Source organism: Bombina bombina, chromosome 2 (genome assembly GCF_027579735.1).
Source record: "Bombina bombina isolate aBomBom1 chromosome 2, aBomBom1.pri, whole genome shotgun sequence".
In the NCBI taxonomy this organism is placed as follows: Eukaryota; Metazoa; Chordata; class Amphibia; order Anura; family Bombinatoridae; genus Bombina; species Bombina bombina.
In genome coordinates this window covers 237,659,929-237,677,509 of record NC_069500.1, presented here as the reverse complement: position 1 = coordinate 237,677,509, position 17,581 = coordinate 237,659,929, and the positions used below count along the sequence as shown (strand labels likewise).

The 17,581-nt window shown below is 39.2% G+C and overlaps 1 protein-coding gene across 1 annotated transcript in view; it reads right to left on the bottom strand.

The window, feature by feature from the left end:
* Window positions 1–17,581, bottom strand: part of SLF1 (SMC5-SMC6 complex localization factor 1) — a 686,747-nt gene that overhangs the window by 432,283 nt on the left and 236,883 nt on the right. Inside the window, exon 10 of the mRNA XM_053701493.1 lies at window positions 9,387–9,530. Within this exon, the coding sequence (XP_053557468.1) occupies window positions 9,387–9,530 (144 nt within the window). The remainder of the gene's footprint in view (window positions 1–9,386; window positions 9,531–17,581) is intronic.

Genomic DNA, 17,581 nt, shown 5'->3' with positions numbered 1-17,581 from the left:
CACTCTAAAATCCCTGATGCGGGTGAAGAGAGTACTCTAAAAAGGCAATCGGAAGGAGGGTTTTCCGGTGGAGGAGGAGCAAGCACTTGTGGCTGTGCTCCCTGCTCCAGTCCTTACAGCTGCTGGCGGTAATTGGTTTTCGCGCCCTGCCCCAAGGACGGGGGCTGCTACACGGACAGTTAGCTATATCGCTCCGGGAACCTAACAGTGTATTTCCATCGCACTGTTTCCTTGCATAAGCCCTGTTGGAATTTACACTGCGGCCCAAATCAACCTGCCTATTACTTCTAGGAAAAGCGTGGTGTTTTAAAAACCCCCTCTGGGCTTCCTCCCAATATACCCTTCTTTCATAAACTCAAAGCACAAGATACAAGAACCCAGCAATAAGTTTTTTATTAGCCAAAGACTTTTGCTTTATTCTCTCCCCTCTCCAGGACTTACCGCTCCCGGCTTTTCTAAAGCCTCCCCTTCCCTGACCGCACTTACACTGGCTGCTGTGTCTCTGCCAGGAACTGCGCTGCACGGCGGCGACTTCCCACATGATTGACAGCTTGAGCCTTCTCTCGTTGTAGCTGAGGATCCGGATTGGTCCTTTCTCTCCCTGGACCCCCCCCCCCCTCTCCCACCGGTGCTGCGAGAGAGGGGGTTGAGTTGCTGTGTCGCTGAGGGACCTCATCGCCTGTTCGGCTGCTCTACCCCGCTCTGGCAATTGGAGCCGGTGTCCCTCGCTCCTCTCCCACCGGTGCTGCGAGAGAGGAGGAGGGGCTGTGAGATCTGCAGCGCAGGTAGAAGTCGGACATACCATTTGGACTCTTGCCTCTGGAAGTATCTATCGGCGCTGAGGGGAAAGCAGTGGTATAAGGTGAGCCGTGTATAACCTGATCCGCTCTGATTGTCTGTTTCAGGAGAGGGGCCAATTTTGGATTAACAACTCTTGCAAAATAGCGCTAAACCTGTTATTTTTTGGCTAACATAGACCCTCTAATAACTTACCCTCATAGCACTTTAAAAGAAGAAAAAAAGGGGGGAAAAAAGAGACCGCAAAACTCCCACAGGAGGGGGACATACCCCAGGAACTGTACTTTGAGATACGGGAGGTTATAATTAAGCTACAAAGGAGGAGAAGGGGACATAATTAAGAGTAAAGAGCATTGCAATTCACTAGAGAAAGAAAATGGGAGGTTAAGCCTAAGGAGGGAGAAAAGCCCTAGCAGTGGGAAGGAAGGAGCATATGACCAGAATCATAAAATAACAACAAAATACCAAAAGCTGAAAATTGTTGCATTGTTAAAGGTTTCTTTATTTCTGGATTTTAGACTGCTATTTCTCATAGCCGGATTGATCTATCCTTGTGTTTACAGGGCTGAAAATCTGTATTTTGTCTTCCTCCGCTTGAACTTTGTTGATTCAGATACCCTGTATGCTTAAAAAGCAGTTGTCCCTAAGCTACGCTTTATTTAGTCGGCTGGAGCTGCTTGTTGCCTTTAGCGTATACTACATCAGGGGTATACAGAGAGCTGTGATAATTGGCACGCTTCATCACATCTGACTGCTGGGCTTTCTTTGATAGTGGCAAACACTGTATACATTAGGACCTTCTTGGCCACCTGTCCTTTAGCTGGACGCTGATCTCTGAAATCCAAGGAAAGGTGGCGAGAAGAATACGCATGTGAAGTCTCTCAAATTTCACTGAACAAGCAAACGCTCCAGCAGGCTAGAGCTACTTAAACTAGCATTGACAGTTAAAGAGAGTAATGATCTGAAAATTCTAAGCTCTATTACTCCTTAAATTTTTTGGGTCTGCTTATTACTTTTTTTATTTTTTTATTTTGGTTAAAAATTGATAATTGAAGGGTCATTATAGATGATATCATTTACACTTCTGAAAACAAGCTGAGTAAAACTAGATTAACTATAAGGATTAACCACAAGGGGTAAAAGAATGCTATGCAGGAATTATTTTTTTTCTACAGTGGTTCTTCTTGTTTCATTGTCTTTTTCAAAAATGTTGCCTATCTAAAATATTATTTCTCTCGCATAAGATAAAGATATATTATGCAATTTTCTGAAATTTAATTGTGAGAATTGGACGGAGAAATTCTAAATATTCTGCTATTCCTAAAAATTTTTTTTTTTTTTTTTTTACTTCAGAGTCCAAGCTCTTAAAATAAAATACAGGGTCTATACGCTTTATGGGAGCTAAAATGTAAAAATGTATAACTTATAACTGAACGCTGAAGGATCTAAGGATATTAACTAAATACCTTCACATGCTAAAGTATGATATAATACATTGGTAAAAGTATATCTACCTAGAAAAAAAGGGCAACAAGTCAAGAAGAGGTTAAGAAGGTACAAGGGAGTAGAGGCACAGTCCATAGAATCAGGATTTGAATAGCTGAAATAACTCCTGTAACTTAGTCTTACTAGGTTATTTTTCCTTACTTCACAAGTAATATTTTTTCTTTTTTTTTTGGTTTTTATTAGCCTGTAGTACAGATAGTGAAGCAAGGTAACATTTGAAAAGAGCTATTGCCATTAGCTCTGCTAAATAGATTTGACATAATCTCGTATCTTTATCTCCCTCTGGTTCTCGCATCCGTGGTTGGACTTCTTTCACGTAAATAAATATCACTGCTCTTTTCACTTTTTCTCCCCCTTCTTAGGCGGGGGGCTTTTACCCTCTTTTTTATTTTTATTTTTTCCTTCACTTGATCATCACTTCACATCTACCTTCACCGTCAATTAGAGAAAGCTTTCTGCTCTTAAATTAAAGTCACAATCACTTCACTTTAGCACTAATCTTCACGCAATCTTGCTTTAATCACTCCTCCTCTATCTGTAAATTTTTCGATCACTGGCACATGGATAAAATTCTTCACGCTTCACCCAAGATTCTCTCTCCGGCCATGGCAGCGAGGCAGAGGGACAGGAAAATGAAGGGTAATCAAGAGACAGTCGCAGATACACAATCAGCTCTACTAAACATGCCAATGGTACAAGAACCTACTAACCTTCATAACCTTGTTGCTAGTATATCAGATGCGCTCTCCCACAAATTTGAGGCTCTTCGAGCTGAAATCAAACAAGACTTCTGCTCACTAACGCAGGAAGTCCGCCAGTTTTCTAATAGATTGCAGGAGGCCGAGCAGCGTGTCTCGGACCTGGAAGATCTAACAACAGCGCACAGTTCTAACCTGGAAGCTGTCAACACCAATTTACAAAAAATACAAAACAGGTTAGAAGACCTAGAAAATCGTACTAGGAGAAACAATATAAGAATCATAGGACTTCCAGAAGAACAACAATTTGATAATCTTGTTAATTTTATATCAGAAACTCTACCTAAAATCTTAAAATTGCCATCTATCTTCTATCCTATCCCAGTGGAGAGAGCGCATAGGGTAGGCCCAATTCGTATGGAGAACAAAACTAGAACTAAACCTAGACCTGTTATAGCTAAATTGTTAAACTTCCAAGACAAACTTACTTTATTTCAGCACTATCGTAAGCAACAGCCAGTTAAAGTTGGAGGTATTACAATCCTTATGTTTCAGGATTTTTCTGCAGAGACTGCAGCAAAAAGAAGGGAGCTCGCTCCTATCTGTACTAGGTTTATACAAAAAGGATATCAGGCAACTATAATATTCCCTTATAAGCTAAAGGTTAAAGTTAATGATGTTACACACTTCTTTGAAGAAGCTCACCTAGCTGAGAGCTTTTATAAAACACTGAATTCTCCGGTCCGATGACAGTAGGTTTAAACAATAAGACTCTAGACATGGCAAAATATACAGGTCTTCTTTTTCTTTTTTTTTCCTTTTTTTTTTTTAAGGTGAATAATTCCTTGGTGCAACATGGGTCTCAATGTTTAATCTCCTCCCATGCGGAATGTACGTATTTTTCTGTACATAAGAAAGAGGAGGGGGAAAGGAGGAATATTTTTTTTTTTTTTTTTTCTCTCTCGTCATCATTATTATTATCTCCCCATATATAAATAAATATGAGCAGTAACAAATGTAAAATAGTGTCATGGAATGTGGGTGGCATATCTACCCCTATTAAGAGAAAAGCAATTCTTACTCAGCTTCGAAAAATTCAGACTGATATAGGTTTCATTCAAGAAACTCATCTATCGGCAGAAGAATCTTTAAAACTTAAGACGGCGTGGGTAAAAGAAATATACTTCGCACCTAGTATTAAGAGAAAGAAAGGAGTAGCAATCTTAATAGGGAAAAAAATTGACACTGAAGTGGTACATTTTGAGGCTGATCCAGGGGGGAGATATGTCATGCTAAAAATAAAGATCTCTCGGAGGATGTATACGCTGTGCAACACATATGGCCCTAATGTATTTGATTCAAAATACTGGACCTCTCTCCAATCTAAATTGCTAGCCTATTCGGAAGGGTGTTTAATTTTGGGTGGAGATTTTAACATGGCTCCACAAAGCCCAATTGATAGGTTAAGACAAGATGTCAAACAGTTGAAACAAAAGAAAGATAATTTAGAATGCAAGATGTTTAAAAGAATCATGCAAAATTTAGCGTTGCGAGATGTTTGGAGATACCAAAACCCTTCTACTCAGAGTTTTACCTGTCTCTCGAAGGCACACAAAACACTCTCTAGAATAGACCTATTTTTAATTGACGAACATATGTTAATGAACGGGGTAAAATCAGATATATTGTCAATTATTCTTTCAGATCATGCACCAATTGTTCTTGAATTTCAGATATCATATTCACGTTCTGCTTCACCGCGATTCTTCTTTCCCTATTTTCTAATATCAGAAATGAAATTTAAGAACTGGCTTATAAACAAATATAAGGAGTATGCACATTTTAACAAAGAACATCTGAGCTGCCCTGAGTTATTCTGGGATACTGCGAAAGCGGTAATGAGAGGGGAAATACTTTCATATAGTATCGCTTTACAAAAAAAAATTAGATCCAGGGAAAGAGAGTTAGGTCAACGGTTAACTAATACCTATAACCAGTATCTGCTAGACAAAACACCATTAAACTGGGCGAAATATGTTAAGGTAAAAAATGAAAGATACTTTTGTATTATCACAAGAAACACAAAGAGAATTAAGAATGCAGGCTAAATTATATAAATACAGGAATAAATCGGGTAAGATGCTAGCCAAATTAATCAAAAACGAGAAAAAACAACCTGTAATAGACAAACTGTATAATAAAGGATTACAAACTTCCAAATCTGATGAAATTTTAAATATATTTTATGAATATTATCAGGAGCTTTATTCATTTAAAACAAGCGATCCACAGAAATCTTTAGATTTCTGGAGAGATATTACGTATCCGACAATTACAGTAGAAATGTCTAATAATCTAAATGCTCCTATTTCTATAGAAGAAATAGAGAAGATAATATCTGAGCTCTCTCTCAATAAGGCAGCAGGTCCAGACGGTCTCCCTAGTGAATTTTATAAGATACTATCTAGTGAAGTTTCCCCGCATCTCTGTACACTTTTTAATAGTTTTTTCACAAAGGGTAACTCGATTTCTCCATCATTCTCTAGTTCATATACAACTCTAATACTAAAGGGCGGAAAGGACCCTAATTGTAAAGAATCTTACAGACCAATTGCCTTGTTAAACGCCGATTATAAAATCCTCACTGCAATTCTAGCGTCAAGACTGCAAGGGATTCTTCCAGAAATTATTCATACTGACCAATCAGGCTTTTTAAATAATCGTAATTCGGCCGCAAAAATTAGAGAAGTATTGTTAGTGACAGAATATTTTGAGATTACACCCAGTAGCGGGGGGGAGGACACACCTGATCTTGCTATCATCTCTATCGACGCTGAAAAAGCCTTTGATTCAATATTTCACGAACATATTAAAACATCATTAAGGCGATTCGGTTTCGGAGGTAATTTCCTTGAATTTATCGGAAATTTATATAAACAATCTTCTACAAAACTGATAGTGAATAATACTACTTCCTCTTCTATCTTACTAGGTAGGGGGACAAGGCAGGGGTGTCCTCTCTCCCCACTCTTATTCAATATCTCCATTGAACCCTTGGCAATTAAAATTCGCCATCTTTTGGATGGTATAAAAATTCGTAATACTGAAATAAAAATAGGTCTGTATGCAGATGACCTGCTGCTTTATCTGGCAAATACTAAATTGAATCTACCAAAACTTTTCCAGATACTGGAACATTTTGGATCATTCTCTGGATATAAAGTAAACATGGCTAAATCAGAGATATTTTGGCTTAGGAAGAATAATACTTCTATATTGGAAACCCCCTTTCATCAAGTAACAGACTCTTTTAAATATTTAGGGATTCACATTCCGACAAGAACTTCAGATCTTTACGCGCTTAATATCCCCCCAGTAGTTAAAACAATTAAGGAAAAGCTCCTGATCTGGCAAAAACTTCCATTATCACTTTCTGGAAGGATAGCTCTTTTTAAGATGGCCCTCCTTCCAAAATTACTCTACATACTTCAAAATACACCAATAATCCTTTTAGGGAAAGATATTCGATCGATCAATACCTCTCTTATTCAGTTTTTGTGGCAAAATAAAAGGTCAAAGATATCCCTTATGAAACTGACGGCACCAAGAGAGAGTGGAGGTCTCGCTCTGCCAGATATAAGGTTTTATAATTTTTCCTTTCTAGCTCGAATAGTAGTAGACTGGATCTCAACTAATAATTATGTACTGAATAATGACCTTGAGTCTAGTGTGTGTCATCCGTACTCTCCAGTTGCGTTGACACATCTAGAACTTAAAGACATTCCAGCAGAAATTAAAAAATTTAAAACCATTTTTAATCCACTCAAAGCCTGGCATAAAATAGCATCGTTTCTAACTATTAACAATAAAGTCTCTTATCTTTTGCCTATAATAGGAAACCCCATATTTCAAGCCGGTCTGTATTCGGAGGTATTTAGAAAATGGCACACTGCTGGATTAACAAAGGTAATTCAAATAATAGATCAAGAAGGGAAATGTATAAAAACATTTCAGAAATTAAAAATGGACTTTGATTTGTCCAATAAGGACTTCTTTGCATATCTGCAACTGAGACACTTTGTCCAGGATTTGGTCAGGAGAGAGGGCTGGGACTGGGGATTGGGCACATTGGAGAATTGGTTGGTTTTAACAAGAAATGGTCATATGTCGATTGCGCCGTGTTATCATCTTCTGAGTACAAATAAAGGGGCTTCAATACTGGCAAACATGGTTGTTTATTGGGATATATTAATTCCCCAGAATAATATTGAAAGGAAAACTATTCAGTTATCAATCAAGAAAATTGCCCAAGTAACATTATCTGCAACCTGGAGAGAGGCGCACGTAAAGCTTTTGCATGGGGCATACTTTACCCCTAGGAGAGGCTTCGGATGTACCAATAGAGGGTTTAATAAATGTCCGAAATGCTCGCTCCAGGCAGCTGATTTAGCACATATGTTCTGGTATTGCCCAAAGATTAAAAATCTATGGGCTAAGGTTGAATACTGGCTTAAAAATGTGCTACAGATAACAGGTCTTACATTAACATTATATCAGATAATATTTTGTCTTAGGAAAGAATCTGGTAGACAAAATAACGAAGGTATAATAATATCAACAATTCTCGCTACTAGATATTTAATTTGTAAAAAGTGGAAAAGTCCTGCAATTCCAAGCATCCCTGAGATTAAAAATAGCATAAAAAAGCAATGTATTTTAGAGCAGAGAGATGCGGACCTAAACAACGATCAGGACATTAAAAGATTTTTTGATAAATGGGCAGTTTTTTTAAGGATATTCCCTGTGGCAGAAATTAATCATATAATCTTTCCTTTCAGGAATACAGAAATTGTTTTACTAGGGAATTGGTAAGCTTAAGGAAGAGATAGTGGTAGAGTTGGGTTTTTTTTTTTTTCCTCTTCCCTTCCTCGTGAGATTGTGGTTTAGGTAGATTGCCTTTCCGCATGGGGGGGGGAGGGAGGAGAGGGTTCAGGGAAGGTTCGAAAAAACTAAAAAAACTCCAAGAAGTGTTATTGAGTAGATTGATTATGTTATACTAATACGCTGATTAGTTAAAATATACTAGTATGTATAATTAAATATAGTATTATGTGAATGAACATATGTATAATTTCTTTTGATTATGATTATGTGTTTAAATTTTGTTAACATTGGTTCATGGATAATGTCTTGGATTATAAATAAAAGTATTAAAAAAAAAAAAAAAAAAGGCAATCCGAACAATTACTGATGGGCATGGATAACTCTTCGCAAGACGTATACTCCGAATCGGAGATATCCGACTCAAAAAAATCAGAATTCTCCATAATTTGGAGATTGCAATTATGGACAAACACTAACGGCACCTTACACATTCAATGTCTGGGGCACTCACCACCTCCTGTGAACCAGACAACTAACGAATAGACTCTCTCCGTCGCCACTCGGTTAAGGTGTGGAAATGGAATACAACGTGACCACACCCGGTAACAAGGTGCATCGTGTAAGCCAAAAAAACACGCCAGTCTCTAGGACTGTGAAAACTGATGAAATAAGGCTGTTATGTCCGAATAGCCATGAGCCCAAGTATCACTACACAATAGCAGACAAAATCACATAGCAAACATGATTAAAGCCCCTCCTGTTCAATAACCCCCCTCAGGAGATATTAACCCTTTATTCCATAAGATAAAGGAGTCCCACTGGGACCCTGACTTCTTTCGGTAACATTACATTTACAAATCGAAATAAAACGATTTTACTGGAATCTACGCCGTGCAAAAGGAACACGGCCCTTCAAGTGTGACAGACAGTAGCCTCGCTTCTGACATAAACTTTAGTGAATAAAGGCAGGCAGCGAAACTCGTCAACGCTGATTGCCCAGGAGCTGTTAATATGAGTCGGGATGGTTTCGCAGAAAAACTCTCCCTGCATCTCAGGACTCTAACTTTCACCCATGCTCTCACTGAAAGGCTGACAGGATTACGTAAAACTCCAATCCCATTTCGAAGAGTACTACCCTCCATGAGAGACTATCTTCAATCTTCTTACACTTCTCTGACGCCATCCTGAGACAAAAGGCAAAGAATGACTGGGGGATGAGGGAAATGGGGGAGATATTTAAGCCTTTGGCTGGGGTGTCTTTGCCTCCTCCTGGTGGCCAGGTTCTGAATTCCCAAAAGTAATGAATGCAGCTGTGGACTCTTCCCGTTTAAGAATAAAAAACTAAATCTCTTGCAGAGATGCAATAACCATGTATAAAGCCCATAATATATTTTTCAAAAATATTTAGATTTTGAATTAAGCAAATTATTTGCCTTTACAATACAAACAACATGTATTTAACTTAAATAAATAAACTAACAAATGTAAATGATAACTTACCGTAAGCTCAATGCTTTTGCCTCTTCTTGCATTACACAAGCAATGAATTTTAGGAGAGCTGAAAGCATTGCTCTGCAGTTATCAGGATCTATTTCCAGACCTGAAGACTGATGGCACAAGCAAAGTTTTTCATCAAAACACGACCTACAGTTACAAACAGGATAAAAACACTAATTGATAACATGTTAAGATAGAAAAAAATATTATCTTTGTTAAAGTACATGTATATTTTATTAGGTTGCACACTGTGGACATTTAAGAAATAAAAATATGCTTTGAGTATGACTTTCATTATTCAAATAGAGCACGCATTTTAAAACAACTTTCCAATTTACTTCTATTATATTTTGCTTCATTCTCTTGGTATCCTTTGTTAAAAAAGTAGGCTTCTGAACAGCAATACAATACTGGGAGCTACCTGATCCCATAGGGGCCCCAATATTCAAAACATTCAACCACCTACAAGAAATTGCCAGTTTGGGTTCGCTAGGCTAGCAGTCAGTCGGTATATTCTAACAAAAGTGGGCTGAACCTTGTTGCGCTGTCGAGTGGCAATGTGTCTCTCTTAGGATATAATCAGGATTGCAACTTTAGCAAAAGTCCACCAACATCGCCACTGAGCTGCAATGTAGAAAACCGTAGTTCAAGTAGCTGCTTTGCAAATTTGATCAACAGAAACCTAATTCTTAAAAACCCAATAAGTGGCAACTGACCTAGCAGAATGAGCAATAATCCACTGCGGTGGAGGCTGACCTGGCTCCAAATAAGCATTGTGAATCACAAGTTTAAACCAAGAGGCTAAAGAAATAGCAGAAGCTTTCTGACCATTCCTAGGACAAGAAAAAAAGAACGAACAAACTGGAACTTTGACTAAAATCCCTCATAGCATCAATGTAATAGTTCAATGCCCTAACAACATCCAAATAATGCAAAAATCTTTCAGAAGCATTCTTAGGATTAGAACACAAAGAAGGAAAAACAATATTTCTGCTAAAGTTGTCTCAATAAACCACCTTACGCAAAAAATTAAATGATGTCCGTAAAACAGCTTTATCCTGATGAAAAAAACAGATAAGGAGGTTCACAAGAAAGAACAGATAAGTCAGAAACTCTACTAGCAGACGATATAGCCAAATAACAACTGCATACAAAATCCTGTGAGGCCATGCTGGGGCAATCAGGTTTACAGACGACTTCTCTTGCCTTATCTTGGAAATCACTAAGAAGAAAAACTAGTGGAGAAAACAAATAAGCAGGCTGAAAAGGCCAGGGAACTACTAACTCCACTAACTCTACCCGAGGATCCTTGGACCACACAAAGTACCTGAGAGGATTGTTCAAATGGGAGACCTCAAAGATCACAATCTGACTGAACTTATCCTGGTGAATAAGCCACTGCCCTGGATGTAGAAATTGATGACTGAGAAAGTCTGCCTCAAAGTTGTTCACTCCTGGAATATGAATTGCAGAGACTAGACAAGAATTGGCTTATGCCCAGGAGAGAATCTGAGACACCTCCATCATTGCCAGGGTACTGCGAGTTCCCCCTGATGGTTGATAAAAGCTACTGCTGTGACACTGTCTGTCTGGAAACTGAGATGAAGCTCCCTTTTCAACAGAGGCCAAACTTGAAGGTCCCTGAAAATTGCACAGATTTCTAGAATATTGATTAGTAACCTCACCTCCTGAGGATCCCAAACTCCCTGTGCTGTTAGAGACCTCAATCAGCTCCCCAACCTGAAAGACTTGCATCTGTAGTGATCACAGTCCAGGTAGGATGAGTAAAAAAAAAAGAAAAAAGACAAACCTAAATAATTAACTGATGATACTGCCACCAAGTTAGATACTGACTTGTACTGGGATCCAAAAATATCCTTTGATACAGCTGAGTATAATCCCTGCACCATTGACGCAGCATACAAAGCTGAAGAGGTCTCATGTGAAATTGAGCAAATTAAATTGCATCTGAGGATGCAATCACGAGACCTAGTACTTACACAGAACCACTAAAGGGAACGAGAGACACTGAAGGTTCAGACAAGCTGACACCAATCTCAACCTTCTTTGCTCTGTTAGAGAAAGACTCATGGATACTGAATCTATTTGGAAACACAATAATGTTACCTTTGTTTGAAACAACAAAAGTCGGTTGGTGTGACATACTGCTAAAGGAAAGGATGGAGCTTGAACCAAGATGTCGTCCAGGTATGGAAACAGTGCAACACCCTGAGACCTGAACACAAACAAAATGGCACCCAGAACCTTTGTGAATATTCTTGGAGCTGTAGCCAGAACGAATTAAAGAGCAAAAAAAACTGAAAATACATGTCCAGAAAGGCAAACCTCAGAAACTGGAAATGATCTCTGTGAATAGGATCATGAAGGTAAACATTCTTTAAATCTATTGTGGACATAAACTGACCTTTCTGAACAAAAGGCAGACTAGTCCGGACAGTTTCCATTCTGAAAGATGGAATCCTTACAAACCTGTTCAGAGCTTTAAGATCTAGAACTGGTCTAAAAGTACATTCCTTCCAGAGCTTCCAGAGCTCAGAGAGACTGAACAAAAGCTTGAACATTGGACATAAAAAAACCTTCCTCTGGGAGTCCTTGTTTTGAATCCTATTGGATATCCATGAGAAACAATATTCCAAACCCAGGGTTCGGGGGCCGCACCTTTGTGCAGTTTTGGTTGTAGAAATAGATTTTTTTACACTATTTGACTTGTTGCAGACTAAACAAGGGGAACCTTTCTTTTGAGCAAAAGTGTCAGTTTTCTGTTCCTTATTCTGACGGAAGGAACAAAATCGATAAGAAGATTTGGATTTCCCTCTAGACTTTTTGTCTTGAGGAAGAAAAGCCCATTTACTTATAGTAACAGGAGAAATAATATAATCTAAATACAAATCAAATAATTTATTTCGTCAAAGGAAAGAGACAAAAGTTTAGATCTATCATATCAGCAGGCAAGGATTTAAGCCACAAGGCCCTCCTGGCTAGATCTGCCAAAGACATGTTTTTGACATTAATCTTCATAATATCAAAAAAACATAAATTATGCTTACCTGAAAATTTCATTTTCTTCCGTGCGAAAGAGCCCATAGCCGCATCCATTACTTTTGGTAAATAAGAACCTGGCCACCAGGAGGAGGCAAAGACACCCCAGCCAAAGGCGTAAATACTCCTCCCACTTCCCTCATCACCCAATCATTCTGCTGAGGAACAAGGAACAGTAGAAGAAATATCAGGGTGAAAGGTGCCAGAAGAATACAACTAAGACACCCCATACAAAAAAACGTGTGTGGGGGGGGGCTGTGGACTCTTTCCTACGGAAGAAAATGAAATGATCAGGTAAGCATAATTTATGTTTTTCTTCCTAATGGGAAAGAGTACACAGCCGTATTCTTTACTTTTGGGAAAACCATACCCAAGCTAAAGAGGACAGTGAATGCCAAAACGGGAGGGTACAATAGGCGGCCCATTTTGGGAGCACCGAGCCTGAAACCACTACCCAACAAAAACCCAGCTTCGTCCGAAGCCAAGAAAACTTTAAAAAGGAAATGCCCCAAGGACACTGACCAGCAGATAGTCCAGAAGCCTAGCTAGAGATCGCAAAATCGGACTTAACTGAGCCAACAGTCCTCCAGGAGACACCGTCGCCCAACAGTCGGCCCCTCAATGCTCACCACTCACTAAAGAGGGGAACACCAGCCTAAACTCCCCAAGGGATAGGGCAAGGAAGAACCGAAGGGAATCCAAAAGTTCACCACAAAATCCATAAAAGGAAAACCCCCAATAGCGAGCCCAGCTCACAAAGATCCAAATGGATACTGAAAGACAAGGGGAGGCTACGCCCAGACCAAGCAGAAACCAGAAGTTTAGGACCGGGCATCTAAACAGAGACAACCTTCTCTCAACATCATGCAAAGAACCCGAAAGACAACTGAAGACGGAGTCCTCACATCATCAAAACCAAGAATACTAAAGTAACAGACCCGGACGAAAAACCCTGTGTCAAGAACATGCAGCTATCATCAGGATGGCACAGAAGAATACTTGCTGAGAAGTAAAAATCGGCCAGCAAGAGAACAGATTGCAAAAGAAAATTTCCAGACAGAGGGCAATCAAAGCCGCCAGACCTACACACAAGGTTCCAAAAGGGGAAGCACATAACCTCAACGAGGCTCACTGCATCCCCAGGATAGATAGGTTACACTCAGAACCGAAGGTGTATGGTAACCCTGGACCTTCTGCTTGCAAGCCCAGGGAACTAGCTACTATGCCAACCTAGATCCTGAAGACGCATCTCAGAACCCACTCCCACCCGGGCCAGCCCAAGCATCGGCAGATCTGAAACAGGAGAACAGAAGAACCCCAACACCAGCTCAAAACTGAGCGGAAGAATGGCCACAGCCATCCCAACAGAGCACGGGTGCCAACCTCACTCCTTAGAAACAGACGACAAGGCCGTAGACCAAAAGGAATCTAACAAAAGGCCCACCATAGTCTCGACACGGAGCCAGCAACACTCCAGATGGAACGTAACAACCCAGAGAAAAACACCCCTCTCTGAAAGGTTAACTCTCAGTTCCAACCCTTCTGAATCCAAGAGAATCCCTAGAAAAAAGGACCACACCTCTATAAGAAGGAGAATAAGCCCCCAACCCTAAGAAAAGGGATGGGGCCAAAAAAGCAGAGCACCTACCCACAAGACACAAAGCCACAGGCTAAAGGAGAGATCAATCTCCATCGCAGATGAACTTGGAAGGAATCCCCCTAAGGAATTAGCTTGCTAACACACATGCAATGTGCAATAGCTGCAGCAGAGACACTGCAAACCCATTCGCCTGCACAGCAGTGAATCCATAAGGCTACCACAGTATTTTAGCCTTTGGATGGGGTGTATTTGCCTCCTCCTGTGGCCAGGTTCTTATTTCCCAAAAGTAATGAATGCGGCTGTGGACTATTTCCCATTAGGAAGAAAACAGCATAACAAACAAAAGAATTGGCACCCTGAAGCAAACCCAATAGATTTCCACTAACAGAGTCATCAGAATACTGCTCAAAGACTAGGCCCGTAAGCAGAAGCAGCAGCTACATCAGCAATAGAAATAGCTGGTCTGAGAATATAAACTGCATGTAAAAAGGCCATTCTATGAAAAGATTCTAACTTTCTGTCTAAAAGTACTGTCTTCAAAAGAAATAGTAGTACGCCTAGGCAGAGTGTAAATGGCCCCATACACCTTAGGAACTGTTTCCCATAAATCTAAATTAGCAACAGGTAAAGGATATAACTTTTTTTTATTGTTTTTATTGAGGTTCACAACCAAAAATATAACAGGCAAGTTACATAACGATACATGAAATATGGTTAGACATCTGCACATATATTGTTCACTTACAATCTTGTATACTTAGAATTTTAACAAGAAGGGAATATATATATATATATATATATATATATATATATGTGTGTGTACACAAGATGTATAGAGATGGCGCTGTTAGAGAGAGGTGAGTAAGTGTAAAGACCTATTAAGGTCTATAAATAATGCACAGTAAAATACCAAAGTGTCGCTAATATTTAGACAATAGGTACAGAAAAAGGTACTATATACAGTTAAAAATAGCTGTGAATGTACCCAGAATTATAAATGAAATTTTAAGGTGTACATAGATATATGACCTATATAAGGTTAGTCAAGGTATAGTCCTTTGATGTAATCACAAATTAGAAGATAAAATGGAATTTCAAATATGATCTTCTTCCAATCCGGTGTGTGTCCCCCTAAGGGTATGCACTTACTTTAATAACCCTCAATCAGATGAGGTAAGAATGATTCGATAATGCTGAGCAAGGATGTCGCCTCTTAGATATGCAGTCACTGGCAGATGAAACTTTATTTCTTTTTTAGGAGCTTGTGCCCTTCTTGGTGTCCTGGTAGATGTAAACTTCCTATCTCGGTCACCATACCATGTAACAAAGTCAGAGAAGAATATATAGTGTAATAAAGTTTATTAATATTACATATATATTTAAACATACAAATGCAAACTCACATTTAAAAACCTCTACAACAAGAGGTATGAAAAAGGCATATAACAAATAATCCTAAACTGGCTGTACCTGGGATTATTTGTTATATGCCTTTGTCATACCTCTTGTTGTAGAGGTTTTTAAATGTGAGTTTTCATTTGTCTGTTTAAATATATATGTAATATTAATAAACTGTAATACACTATATATTCTTCTCTGACTTTCTTACATGTTATGGTGACCGAGATTGGAAGTTTACATCTACCAGGACACCAAGAAGGGCACAAGCTCCTAATAAAGAAAGAAAGTTTCATCTGCCAGTGACTGCATATCTAAGAGGCGACATCCTTGCTCAGTATTATCGAATCATTCTTACCTCATCTGATTGAGGGTTATTAAAGTAAGTGCATACCCTTAGGGGGACACACACTGGATTGGAAGATCATATTTGAAATTCCATTTTATCTGCTAATTTGTGATTACATCAAAGGACTATACCTTGACTAACCTTATATAGGTCATATATCTATGTACACCTTAAAATTTCATTTACAATTCTGGATACATTCACAGCTATTTTTAACTGTATATAGTACCTTTTTCTGTACCTATTGTCTAAATATTAGCGACACTTTGGTATTTTACTGTGCATTATTTATAGACCTTAATAGGTCTTTACACTTACTCACCTCTCTCTAACAGCGCCATCTCTATACATCTTGTGTACACATATCTTTTTGGGAGGTATTGGGAAATCCTCCGACTACTTGGAGACTGGCAGTTAATAGGAGAGTATAGGTGTATACCACGTATATAGGGGTATTTTAGAATTACTAGTACGTACCTCTACACCTTAGGAGCGCTGTAGGGTTAGCTAGAGGGGTATCCCTAACAGCTTTCTGTCTTTTATTGTGATATATATATATATATATATAATATATATATATATATATATATTATGCATTGTGAAACCTGTCTTAAGGCCTTCCAGATGATAAAAGGAGGTCGCTCTTGTACCTCACTTTACCAATAATGAAAACAATGACAATCAAAGAAGGCAATTGAAAAACAGGGATCACTTTTGGATCCCAGTTTGAGTAAACCTAAGTTTTAAACTTTAGTAACTATGAAAAGAACAAACCAAGAAAGTATTAGTATTGTTTTAGAAACTCTATAAGTGCTTAAATCAAGCTATGTTTGTAGCAGGAAGTAAAGTTGCTTGGTGGGCTGCAATGTCTCCAAATGGGCTTGTAAAGATATACTAAATCCAAGGAATAAGTTGCTACTCTTGTAGCTGCTAATACTTTTGTTCTAAAACATAAATTATGCTTACCTTATAATTTCCTTTTCTTCCCTGGGAAAGAGTCCACAGCCACATTCATTACTTATGGGAAAATAAGAACCTGGCCACCAGGAGGAGGCAAAGACCCACCATCCAAAGGCATAAATACTCCTCCCACTTCCCCTATACCCCAGTCATTCAGCCGAGGAACAAGGAACAGTGGAAGAAGCATCAAGGTGAAAGGGTGCCAGAAGATAAAAAACAACAACGCCCCCCCCCCCAAGAAAAAAAACGGGCGGGGGGCTGTGGACTCTTTCCCACGGAAGAAAGAATAATTTATGTTTTTCTTCCTAATGGGAAAGAGTCCACAGCCACATTCATTACTAATGGAAAATTTATACCCAAGCCAAAGAGGACACAGAATGCCAAAACAGGAGGGTAGGAGGCAAACTAATAAAGGCACCAACCTAAAAACAGATTCCCAAGAAAACGTTCCCAGTTCGTCCGAAACAGGGATCAACAAACATTTTGAAAAAGCGGTCCCAAAAACACAAATCTACCAACAGTCCAAAGAACCTAGATAGAACCACGAGTGGGCCCAAACGAGAGCACCCACCACAAGGACAGCATCTGACAGGGGCAACAACCCCACCACAGCCCTTCAACCAAATGAGGGAACCCGACTAAAAATTCTCAGAGGGAAGAGACAAGACAGAAGAAAAGGAACACCGTCCAGGGTGACAAAAGAGACAACCCGGAGCCACACAGTAGGCTACAACCAAACAGACTATATGAAAAGTCAAGAAAGGACCAGAGAGAAACAAACGAATCTCAAGGACCAACAAACGTAAAACAGAGAGACCGTGTGGAAACGCG